This window comes from Tinamus guttatus, unplaced genomic scaffold (assembly GCF_059628265.1).
Source record: "Tinamus guttatus ecotype Peru unplaced genomic scaffold, ASM5962826v1 Tinamus_guttatus_pri_ptg000033l, whole genome shotgun sequence".
NCBI classification, from domain to species: Eukaryota; Metazoa; Chordata; class Aves; order Tinamiformes; family Tinamidae; genus Tinamus; species Tinamus guttatus.
In genome coordinates this window covers 3,080,207-3,093,157 of record NW_028288567.1, presented here as the reverse complement: position 1 = coordinate 3,093,157, position 12,951 = coordinate 3,080,207, and the positions used below count along the sequence as shown (strand labels likewise).

General features: G+C 35.1%; 1 protein-coding gene across 1 annotated transcript in view; it reads left to right on the top strand.

Moving 5' to 3' along the window:
* Nucleotides 1-12,951, top strand: part of USH2A (usherin) — a 356,467-nt gene that overhangs the window by 46,447 nt on the left and 297,069 nt on the right. The window contains exons 9-11 of the mRNA XM_088531950.1: nucleotides 3,247-3,442; nucleotides 4,267-4,397; nucleotides 11,645-11,840. Of these exons, the coding sequence (XP_088388076.1) occupies nucleotides 3,247-3,442; nucleotides 4,267-4,397; nucleotides 11,645-11,840 (523 nt within the window). The remainder of the gene's footprint in view (nucleotides 1-3,246; nucleotides 3,443-4,266; nucleotides 4,398-11,644; nucleotides 11,841-12,951) is intronic.

Below are 12,951 nucleotides of genomic sequence, written 5' to 3'. Positions count from 1 at the left end.
CATTTTGTCTTTCCAAGGCAACCAGAGTATCTTTTAGCAGATTATTTTGCATATGATACTTGTAAACCATCTGTTATGCACTGTATTTAGTTTCTAAAACTATGTGACGTCTTTTTTATTCTGTTTTTCCTAGTCACTTGGAGTGTTCTAGTTTTTTTTTTTTTTCTAATAAAACCTGGCTTTTTGAATTTAAAAGCTATTTAGTTTTCTTTGGAGAGATCACAGGAAACACCTATAGCTCAAAGCTCTAATATGCAGTCTTGATAAATAGTCAAATACTAATGAGTAGTAATGAGGATGCTGTGGGAAATTAAGGAGACTCTTTCCAGTAGCTAAGCTATTCTGGAAAAAATATAGCCTAGAACCCATATTTGTTTGACTAATGAAACTAAACAGTGAAAGTGCACTCTCTATTTGGGAAAGTATGGGATCTTGTAGGGAAAAAAAATGTTGTTAGCTGTCCTACTATAGTGAACACTTACAGGTCAACTTAACTAGGCATGTTTGGGCAATAAACATAGTGACAAGATAGGATTTGTAAAGTTCTGAGAAGATGATGTTATGATCTTGATATAATATCTCACATCAACAGGCTTTTAAGCATATGTGTACAATTAATGACGTACAGGCAATTATATATCGCTTATATACATACACGTGTTGATGATTGCAACAAAACTTTGACAGATATGACTACGCAGAAGAGGAAAAAAAAATCTAAGGAATCTGTTTTATGTAGCACAGCATAGAAAACAGGGTGCCACCCAGAGGAAAGCAGCAGGGTAGAACACTGGTGGTGTTTTAGTGCTAGAGTAGAAGCATCTAATTAATCACAAGTTACTGCAAGTCGTAAAGCACTGTTACTGTTGCCTCCTGAAGTGCTTCATTATTTGTTGAATACTTATTTGTAGGTACTGTCCTTCACATTCTTAGTGATTAATAAGAAAACAGGTGTGTAGGGCAGGATAAAGCCTCCTGTGATCTTTCCACAGATGTGCTGAATTCAAAAATGTTGATAAATAAGTTTTAATTCTAATATTAATAAAAAAATCCTTAGTAAAAAAGTTTTAAATTCTAGTTATAAACTAATGAATTAGGCTAGGATAAGTTAGGTATTTTGACCATCTGGCTTCATGTAATATTTTTTCTCGGAAAACTGTTTCAGTTATCCTCGAAGGACACTGGTTCAGATGCTATATATCAATAGGACACACATTTGTCCATGGACCAATATTTAACATGGTTTCTGAAGGGCCTAAATGCATCAGAGAAAGAGGATATCAGTGTGTTTGTATTTTTATACTGTTTTGGAGGAAGCGGGGAGGTATTGCCAAGAGTTGAGCATTCTTTGTTACTCTGCCTCAAGAACTCTTCAGATTTGTCAAAGGCTTTTGTGGGGAATTTACCTATCCATTTTATATATAACAGCCACGAATGGAAATTTGAGTTAATGAATTCTCTGCATACCTTTGAACACCCCAACATTTCTGCTTTCAAAAATGCCAGGTTTAACCATATATATTCATCATCCTTCTGCCAAACTGCAAGTTCAGTGCGGGCCCTGCTCTGGCAAACTGGCAAACTCCACAGGGTGAGGCACGGGCCCAGGGCACATTTCTAATGAATACAGATGTGACACCTGCTAGAACAGTGCAGGTTTGACAATCACGGACAAGTTTTGAGTGACTGCCATTTAAAAGTTAAAAAATATGCAGAGTTTTCACACAGTGTAATCAAGCGCCATCTTTTCTGCCGTGATTTCTTACTATTAGTGTGTTTTATCAATAGTTGAAAACACAGGTGTGCATGTGTAACTGATGGAAGGTTAGAGCTGGAGTGAAATTCTGAATGCTCTCAACCTCTGCAAGGCATCAATGGAAATTCTGGTTTGTCAGCTCGGTAGCTGCTTCTGTGCTGTGTTTTCCTGTCAAGGGAGATGCATTTGCATTGACATGCTGAGGTGAGGAAGCTACAGCAGTGGGATAGTTTGTCCGGGAGGTCGGATTTCTTTCTTGGACTTTTAAGTTTTATTATACCTGAATGACCATTCATCTTAAGTTGCTGTTGCTATGTAATGCTGATTTTTCTCAACGTGCAGCAGAGGGAGTGGTGAGAGAGAAGGGTGGATGTGAATAAGGGAAGGACTTCTCCGGTGTCAATATTTAGGATTATTTGAGCCCATTTTGTAAAGACTATTTGGACTGTTCAGGATAAATAGACTGTAATTGTTCAAAATGCTTTAAAAAAATCCAGTTTGTTTTTTTTCCCTGATATACCCATAGGCATAATAAATCTTCTCTTTGAAGCCTCGTAGAGTCTGTTGCAAACAAAAGATTATTCCCAGTACATATTATTCACAAAACTTGGCTTAGAAGGTAATATTTTGAATTCATCTAAATAAAAACTGCCCTTTGGAGTTACTCCTGGACTAATTAAAAATTTGGGGTTTTGGCTGAATTTAAGTTAGTTAAATAGTTGAATTTCGTTATTCATAATTTCTTAATCTGTTTTTTTGTTTGTTTATTATCTGAATAAATTTTAAAAGAACCACCAAAAAAGGTAATTTTAAGTTTTTATTTAAACAATGAATCTGGTTTCCTCATATTTCATTGTGGTCATATTTCAAATACAAATTGATAAGTGTAGGTATTTTCTTGTGTTTTAAGCTTTTGTAAGATTTCATAAGATTAAGGACATTAAGGAGAATGGACATTTCAGATACTTTCTACAGCATGATCTACCACATATTTGAGCATAGTAGGATTTTTATTTCATTCTGTTTTACCTGTTTAATCAGGTAAAATGGTATCTGTATCTTTATAAAGTGCAACAATAGATGTTATATAAAGTACCTTCAAATGAGTGCGGTAAGTAAATACTTACTTTCCACCTCAAACCTGATAGGCAGCATTTTACACCATTAGAGTTTAAATTAAATTTGAATTGCAGGTCTTGAGCTCGTGCTGAGTATCTAAATACTTAGTTTCATTCTTCTCTCCACCTTCATTGATTTTAATTTGTTGTTAAAGTAATTAATTTATTTTTTTTAAAAAAAGGTATTTCCCTGTGTCCTTTTTCACTTCCTGTTCATTTGAAAAGGTAAAGTAATATTTTTATTTTTATTGTGCGAGCAGATAAAAAGCATATAAAACCAAATATTAGTAGAGAAAGTATAAAAAAATTCTTACAAGTATGCCAGTATAAAGCAGTAGTCTTTTTTGTCTTTTTCTTTTTTTTTGATTTTAGTGTGATCGCTGTTTGCCATTATATAACGACAAGCCTTTCCGTCCAGGTGACCAAGTTCATGCCTATAATTGCAAACCCTGTCAGTGTTACAGCCATGCTCTAAGCTGCCACTACGACTTAGCAGTGGATCCTTTTCCTCAGGAATACTACAGAGGTGGTGGGGGAATATGTGATAACTGTCAGCACAACACAACAGGTAAGTCACAAAAGAGAATGTGGTGTTCATTCTGCAGTCACATTTTCTGGTAACACTTCAATCAGCTGAAATCTATCAGCTAATGTTCAAGGACTGACATCTCAAAATATTATTATTTATATGTATTTTTAAAGAATCCAGGCAGTGCACTGGGAACAATCGTGTCATTATTTAACCTGCAGGAAAATACTGTTTAAAATTTGGTCTTACCCCGTATATTATCTTCCATGTGGAAGAAATCTTAATAGCCAATTGAGATAGACAGCATCTCAGTAGGCAGTAGTGTTTAGTTTTAAAGCTGTTTCCATTATATGTGCTAGATACTTTTAATCTAGAATATCAAGTCATTCTAATCAATCCAGTTTAACAGATAACACAAAATATTGTTGATTTTTTTTTTCCTGTAATAGCAAATTCTTGCTTATTGAGTTTGTATGCTATGGAAGTAGTGGATTTCAATACTTCCATAGCTTTTGATTCTATTTTAGTTTCTTGGCTTTGTCTAGCTAAGGGCAAAAAGGAAAGTTTCAGGTTCAACAGTAATTCTTCCAAAAAATGTATAGGCATTCACATGGCACATCTTTTATAAAAGTGTGGTATTATATAACAGATGGAAGTTTAATGGAGTAAAACATAGTTTGTAACAGGTTCATTGTTTCATATGCTCTGGATCACTAAATTGGCAGGTAGAGATGAAAGGTGCATTAAAATGGACGTCCTGAAAATTATAGAATTCTCTCAAAGGAATAGAGTCTTTAATTTTGAATTATACAGCTAATTTTAATGAATTAGAAGCCATAATGCATAACCTTTCCTTCATGCAGGAAGAAACTGTGAGCTGTGCAAAGATTTCCATTACAGACAAGCAGGTGCAGATCTTTCAGCCATTGATGTTTGCAAACCCTGTGACTGTTACGCAACAGGCACAGAAAATAAGAGCCTCCTGTGTGATAATGTAAGTAGCCTCAAAACAAGAGAATAGCAAAGTATTTTAATTAGCTTTGCTTGTAGCAGCAAAATTATGCCAAATGTATTCTAATACCTCCTAAAAATTGTTCAAGTTCAGCTTTTTCAAAATGGTTATCGACATTTTTGGACTGAAAAACGGCAAACCCCCAAACCCAATTTGACACATGCTGTTGCAGAGTTCATCTGGATCAGAAAGAGAAAGAAAAGATGTCATATGGATTTTCAGAAGTGAATTAGTGATTTGGCGAGACTGATAAGTACAGATGTCCTTAGTAATTTTAAAACATTCAATTTTTGAAGATTTTGAACATTTAGACAGTAAGATGAGCCTGAAATTGAACTAAAATTAAGCTGGTTCTCCTCGTAATTCAGACAGAGATCAATATCCCATGTAACTCATGAAGTCATTTTAAACAAACAAAAAGTTAAGATAGCTGAAAAGAGGAAAAACATCAGATTTGCCAGATTTTGCCTGACAAGCAAGACATACAGTCTACTCATAATTCCAACTGTAGCTTTCAAAACTCCTACTGAGAGTCTGTTAGCATAGAGTTCGGTAACAATGTAGGAATCATAAATCATTGTACTGAATCTAGATATATTTTATGAAATTCTGTGTTAGTAGATTTGTTTTCATACCTGCCTATGGACAATAGCAGGAAAACTCAAGTGACTGAGATCTTGAAAGTACATTACAGATGCATTGCAACTCATTTTCTAATCACATATATACAATTCTTGTTGAAACTCCAAGTGTTGTTAGGAGTTGGGAAGAAAGTGCCTTTTTGTCTGAAATGTTTTTTAAAAAATATTTTAAAGGATTTGAGTCAGACCATTTCTTAAGCTTGCTCCTGCATTCCCCATTTCATCTTTTCTCTTTTTTTCATGGGATAATTCAACTCCAGTGTTTGTTCCATGGTGTATCTTGTTGTTGATTGCGTTTTATTTAACAGCAAGCTTGTGTAGACCTGTTTTGTTATTTTCCTCCTCGGTACTCCATTGGTGCAAATAGATGCGTAGTTTGGCTCAAGGCATTTTCACCCATGGGAATGGGTGCATGTGCTGAGTGATATCCAGCTTTAGCACACTATGTTTTTATAAGTAGTCTCCAGTGGCCACAAATAAAACGAATTTATAGTTCTCTCTCTTCTGAAGATGATACTTTTTGGCAATATCACAGAAATGAAAAATCCTTGAAAACTCCAGATGCCGTGTTAGGGCTGTCTTGGTAAGGTGTAGGGAAAATGAAAACAAACGCTGACCTGCATGTTCTTGGTTTCTGATTAACCTAAAACAACTGTAGCTGGCATTAATAATTAAAGGAGGAGTCTTTTACAAACTTGCAGCAATAACTAATTTAACAGTAAAATGTACCAAAAAGTTAATGATGAAGCTTGAGTATGTGAGTACGGTCTGAAGATAAAATGGGAAAAATGGAGGAAACTGCTCAATAAAGCATCAATTGACTGCTGCAGTAGAAGCAGTGCGAAGAGAAATGATTAAGAGGCATTAAAGAATAGATTAATACGTCTGGAGAGTAAAGGCTGAAATGAATTACATGAAATGGGAAGGCATCATTGAAGGAAGTGTTTCCAGATTTGACCTGTGGAAGATGGAATCATAAGAAATAAGGACCCTACTCATGAAAATTAATTGTCACGTCACAACGATAATTTTCAAGGAAATATGCCAAAAATGGTACAGAACACACTTTTACTGCATAATTTACCATTTTCAGCAGTTCATCAAGATTTTTTCTTTCTGTGGAGTGCTAGTTGTTTTCATTAAGTTCCAAGAGGTACAGAGTTATAAAGCCACTCCACTGAATCACAGATTTATCTGTTGAATCATATAGAATATTTACTCATCAAGTAAAGTAATATTAATGTCAATACCTTTGCGAATAGGTAGAAGAGCTTACTGCAACACTGCTAGTCCCATCTCTTTTGTTTGGGCTGATAATGAAAACTTTATGCCAGTTCTGTTCATCTATTTCTCTCTCCCCTTGGTAGGAGCTATGTGCAGGTATTTATTGCTTCTCCCTTCCATAGGTTTATCAGTTCTCATGCAACGCTAGGTCAGTTATGTGTAACTTCATTTGTAATTACTAATTGTAAAACTGTATTCTAACCTTATGACTGGGGTGTTAAGAGAGATGTAGCAGCACACCCAAGAGCAGTTCACTGGACACTTTTCTTTTTGAAGTGAGAAATCATCCCTTGCGACTAGTGGGTAAAGACAGAGAATTGCTACAGTTTACTTAAAAGATCTGTTTTGGTTTTGGTTTTTACATCTGTGCTAGTTATTGATCTCCAGTGCATACAGAGAAGATGCATGTTGGTTACATCCTCCTTGCGAACTTTTGGCAAAGAAGTCAAATAATCAGAAAGTCCAGATGAATTAATTAAGGTGCCAAAGCTTTGCAAATGAAAGGAGAATTGCCTGCTTTCTGCCATTCTACCCCACCATTCACAAAGGAGAAAATGCTGCCAGAAACCCACGAATGTGATAATTTATGTTCTGTATTCCCATACAGCTGGAGATTAGTTTATTCTGGCCCTTACACCTCAATTCTTGACTCATTTTCCTGCTTTTTACCCAGACCAATATAGCACTGCATCTGTATTCAATCAGGCACAGCAGTTTGCAGTTCTTTCTTGATTCTGTTATGATATTCCATACATAATGACATAAAAAACCTGCTCTTTTCCAGGGCATTTTTTTTCTAGTTGGAGCTGAAAGTGCTGCCATGGCTTTTTACCTGTTCTTTGGAACTCTCTATTCAAGTCTCACTGAATCTAGATATCTTTCTTCTCCCAGCTTTTTCTGTGTTTTATTTTATTTTTTAATTTTACTCATAGCTTGCAAATAAGTGTGTATCATATACCTGTTGGTGCAAAGAAGCTATATACTGTCCTGCTGGAGTTGCAAAGGCTTAATTGCCTTCTGCCAGGGTGGTAGTTGTCCTGACTTGTGATACATGAAAATCCTTTTTAAGGTGGACAAAATGTTTTCTCTAAGGAGTCAAATGAAAACATAGATTCTCATGCTTCCACCTGAGCATTTGGTCATACTTCAAATTTCACCTTTATGTGTGCCCCTTAAATATTACTCATTTGAATTTCCTGTTTTCTCTCCTCAGAATTTATTTTGATTTTTAAAAAACACACTAGAAAATTTAGCTTACCATTTGCCAATATTAAAAACCTCTATATCTATGTACCTATGCATGTATATGTTTCTTAAACCAAGATAGGATTTTTATTTCTCAAATAAATATTTGGGATATCTGGACAAGTGTCAGATCTGCATAACAATGGCCAATAGAAACCTATTTTCAGATCTATTAAGTCCTCATTTAGGGCTTACTGGGACTTCATTTAGGACTGTCCACCTGTAGTCAGTATTGTTTCTCCCTGCGTGTTTTCCTTGCATTTTTTTCTTACAGAAATTGATTTGATGTTTTGATCACCAGTTTGGTTTAACTTATGCCTGTACAGTATTTCCACATTTTGCTGTGTAACCAAGAATTTCAGTAGAACCATGAGGCATGATTTTCCCTTGAAAGATAAACCAAAAAATCTTTTCCACTATATCAAACTCATGTTCACATATCTTAGAGCCTTTGTAAGAGATTAGTTTTACCTTTTTCTATTCCTCTTGTATTGAGGTTGATTTAAGCAAATAATAATTCATTAATTTCACATTTGAATTCCTCTAGAACTCTAGGCTGACTTGTGCCTTGTTTTAATGTATAGTTACTTTTCGATAGGTCAGATCTTGCTAAAATCTTTTCTTTGTGAGATTTCAATTTGAATGAAGTCTTGAAAATTGTTCCTAATATAAGATGGAGTTATGGATAACTCTATAAACTCTCTTATAGGGAACAGTTGCAAAATGCTTTTTCTGTGTTTTGTCTCTGCCTTGAATGCTTCATAGAATCACAGATGTATTAGCTGGCCATCTGCTCCACCATGAAGCAGGACTGTTGTCAACCCTGTCAAACCAGTCACGGTTTTGTTTAGCTAAGTCTTGAATATCTGTGAGGATGGAGATTCCACATTCTATCTGAGCAACATGTTCTAATGCTGCATTTCCCTCGTCATGGAAAAAAGCCTGCTATCCAATTTGAATCAGCTTATTGTACAACGTAATTATTTACTGACCGTGCTAATTCTCTAGTAGGCTTCTTTTGGTTCAGATGCTTCTGACCTTTGAAAACCCTTTTTCCCCTTCATGTTTTAGCAACTTATTCTTTAAAAATCTGTTTTTGGACAGCCTTATTATGTTTTTTTAAATTTGCTGGTGATATTTAATTTTCTAATTCTGATCTGACTCTCACTCTTTGAAAGTCTTATTTTTTCCATCTAATGCTTTCCTTCATAAGGTAGCTTTTTGGATTATGCTATGTACTTCTACTGAGCTCTAGGGGGAGATATCTTTATATAAGATAAAAAGTAAAAGTTTTATGCTCTTTCTTAGCACTTTCACTTCTTTGACAAGTTTCTTCCTTTCTGTGTAATTTTTCTCTGAAAAGATAAAGGCTGTGATGATATGCTGTGTGGTTTCAGTATGCTAAACTCAGACACAGAATGATTCCTTTATAGCTGTGTATTAAAATAGATATTGTCCTTCATTTAGGATTAGACTGGATTGCTTTTTGTTTGTGAATTCTTTAATCCTTCTTGATTTTTTTGCTGTTCTGCCCTCTCTTAACTCACCTGCCGTTTTGTGCTTAATGTTATCTTACCTTTGGTTTGCAAAAGCCAAACCTTTGGTTTTTACTTTTATTTTAAATATTTATTTTAAAATATTATTTCCTGCCTTTAAAATTTTTCTTCTTTCTGCAAAATATCAGCGACACATCAATGATAGTTCCATGGTGATAGCACACTGGGGAGATTTTATTATACCATAGAATACGTTTGGGAAGGATAGATAGGAACATATGCTCATGTGGAACTTCTGAGTAGCTTTGTCCCAAGTACCAAAGGTCTGTTCCATTGCTTTCAGTTTTGCCTGGCTTGTAGATTTTCAGTGAAGACAACTATGAAGAGAAGCTTTTATTGTTCGAGTAGTTGATTAAAAGCCAAGTGTGTTGAATTACAGCATCTGATGCTACAGAAGAGGACTCCCTGTAGATTTGAATAACTGTGCTTTTTGATTTATGTCAATATCTGCAATTAATTTCTTTGGGTCAGGAATTTTTTTTACTTATAACACACAATTTTCATTGTCTATGGTACGTCTGCATTCCTCAGCACATCTGAGTTTGGGAAAATGAAATCTGTAAAGAGACAGTGGTACAAGCACTGTGCTCCAGTGTGTTTGTGCATTAACCCAGCACGACCGTCAAGAAGGTCATGAGGAGGTAACTTCCTCAAGTACTTGAATGAATTGTAACTTGAGTTACAAGAAAAATTAAAAAGCACCTTATATTTTACCATACCTTCCCATTTTGTCACAGACACTATTCCTGCTAACTGCTGAGAATCCACATAAAGCAAGTGAAACAATCATGCTCCACTACTAACACAATATTCAGAACACAGAGCTTAAATGGGACATATTAAACTGCCCAAGACATGCACAGCTTTAATTTCTTTGGTCACAGGTCGGGAAGCAGACCTCAGTTGCACAGTGGGGCATGAGCTTCTGAGATGTTCTCATATGGCAATCACTGTTGTGCACCCTGCTCCCCTTAACCCTGCCGTTATTCCATGTAGTTACACATAATGGTGGGACAGGCAGCTGCAGAATTGGGAAAAAAAACGCTCCGGTATCGCAAGCTGCAAGCGGGCAGAGCGGAATGCATACCTGCTTTCTGCTGTTGGACCAGTGGCTCATTTCTTCATTCCCAAAAGCCTGCATTCAGTTGATCATATAATGAGAGGATATTAGTCACCCGTAAGGAACTTCAGTGTCTTTTTTTTCCACATTTTTTCCACAATTTCTTTAGCTTTGTTTTATATTTTTATTGAAACCAGTATTATTTTCTGAGGCTAATGGTCATATGTACAGTTCGTACTTGTGATGTTCGCTTAAAATGAAGACATTTGGGGACTAGAAGCTATCAAGGATATTCTCTAGCTCATAAATAATTTTTCAATTCCATGAAAAATTCCTGTGATATGGTAATAAGAATGATAGATGTAAATATCTGATATGTAATTTCTATCACAATGTGGTTAAGAACAGCAGACGTAATGTCCATCCCAAGATATTGGTAGATTTTCTTTCTTAGAGTTTAGATGAAAAGGAAACTATTCTGCTTCAGTTTCAGTCAGCACTTTATTGATGGAACATTTACCCTACTACCTCTCTCTTTTCATGGCCTTCCCACCTTTTCTGTAGTCCATAGAAAATCTCTCTACTTGCCTCTTAGTGGTTTGGGTCTTGGGATGTGTTTTTGTTTCTTTCATTGTGGATCCTCAACTTTTTTGCCAAACCAGGCATTATGCTTTTCTGTATTGCTCAACTCCCCTCTCCTCCTCATATTGAATATTGCCTAATCTGTTTAGTTTTGCACAAGATATGAGGCAAAAGCCCTCAAATCATCATGTCTCAAAGACAGCATCGACTGGGTCAAATGCTACCATAGGAGAACAGAGAAGGAGCTTTATGTCCCAACACTGAGGGGAAAGACTCAGATCCCAGCTGGACTTAGGAAAGGGAGAGGGTTCCAAACACGCCAAGCCCTTGGCTTCTCTGTAAAGGCAGAGAAAATTTGTCCTGGAGTGTTTTTTGAGGAATCAATCAGGAAGTCTTTCAGCATTGCTTCATTCTCATCAAACTACAATGTTGGGAAAAATAAATGTTGTTGCATATGTTTTGAACAAGAAAATACAGATCTTCTGTGATTCAAAGTAGTGGTTTGTTTTATGAGAATTTACCATTTATACAATACAACTTAGATATTCTTCAGGTTACTTTGTCCTGCTTTAAATATTTCTGCATTGTTTACTCAATTCCTTTTCCTCCCTTTTTGAAAACACGAGACTTTTTCATGGCTTAAATCTAGTTAAAATCCAATAGTTACTCTTTAATATTTAACTTTTTTATAATTAAAAAAAAATGGATGGGGAGAAAAATGTGTTACTCAAGCTTATTTTTTCTGGTCCATTTAAAGTTAGCTTCTTCCGCCTCATCTTATGCTCCCATTCTTGTTGCTAATGAGTGTATCATCTAAAAATAGATATGTTCATCATTCTATAATATTTTGTATCTTTCTAGATTGGAGGCCAGTGTAATTGTAAGAGACATGTGTCTGGCAGACAATGCAATCAGTGCCAGGAAGGATTCTACAATCTACAACAGTCAAACCCTGATGGCTGCAGTCCTTGCAACTGTAATACCTCTGGGACAATCAATGGAGATATTACCTGTCACCAAAATTCAGGCCAGTGCAAGTGCAAAGCAAATGTTATTGGTATGTGCAATGGAAGACTTCGGAGCCATTTTTCTTATTATCTGTGGAAATAAAAAACACTTGATTTCTAAATGAAAAGTATAGTAAACTTCTTTGCTGAAGGCAGATTAAAAACTGAATGAAATTAACTGTTGGAAAATTATTAATTTAATAATTCTATCAAACTACAGCTTGAAGCTTAGTTTAATCAACCCTTTAGAAGTTTCTTTATGGCATAGTTGCATTAGCTTACATAGCTCCGTACTAATAAGTCACAGAAATAATGTAATTTGCTTACTGCATAGATGTTTCTTTCAGGAAATTAACACTTTTTTCAGAATGTTTTATACTTAATGAGTTCTAAGCAAATCGTTTCCATGCTAGTTTTCTTAATAGACAAAAATAAATGGATTTTTTTTCTCAAAATATTCTCTGCTACAGAGTCCTTTGTGATAAATCTGTCCATTTTTTTCTATTATATTTCTTTGAACTGTTTCTATGAAATGCAAAATAAGTCAACATAATTCCACAGATCATGTACATTGCTAGGGTTAGTTATCAAGGGCCACATAATTTTAATTTTGTAATTCAATGCCAAGCTGATTATAATAAACTGCTACCTTCTGTGTTATTTATCATTTTTTTTACAAGACGTGCTTTTTTGTTTGTTACTCCCACAGGTATTTTTCAGAAATTAGATTTGATTATAGCAATTTATTACTTCCAGCATATTTGAGGGGAGCCACAGCCACATAAGGACAAAATTTATCAAGTGCCCAAAGTACACAGTATATATAATACACTTTGAAATGTTGATGTATGGGAATATTATGCAAGGAGAATTTCCTGATAAAGTGAGCCTTGCATGGTAACTGTACATGTCTCAAACCATGCATATGTCTCAAAAAAAAATCCTGTTTTGCTTTGTTATTAACATAGTAGATGTGTTTTTTTTATTCACCTAACCATAGTTTTAGGTTGTATTAAGAAAAAAATCAAGTATCTGCTAATTTATAATTCACTGAATTGTGAATACTAAATTTTTACAGTGAATCCTGAATACTGTTTTTATTCCCTCTTATTTTTTTTCTGATTGTGGTTTCCAAAAGCAAATACAAAACAACAAGTAATG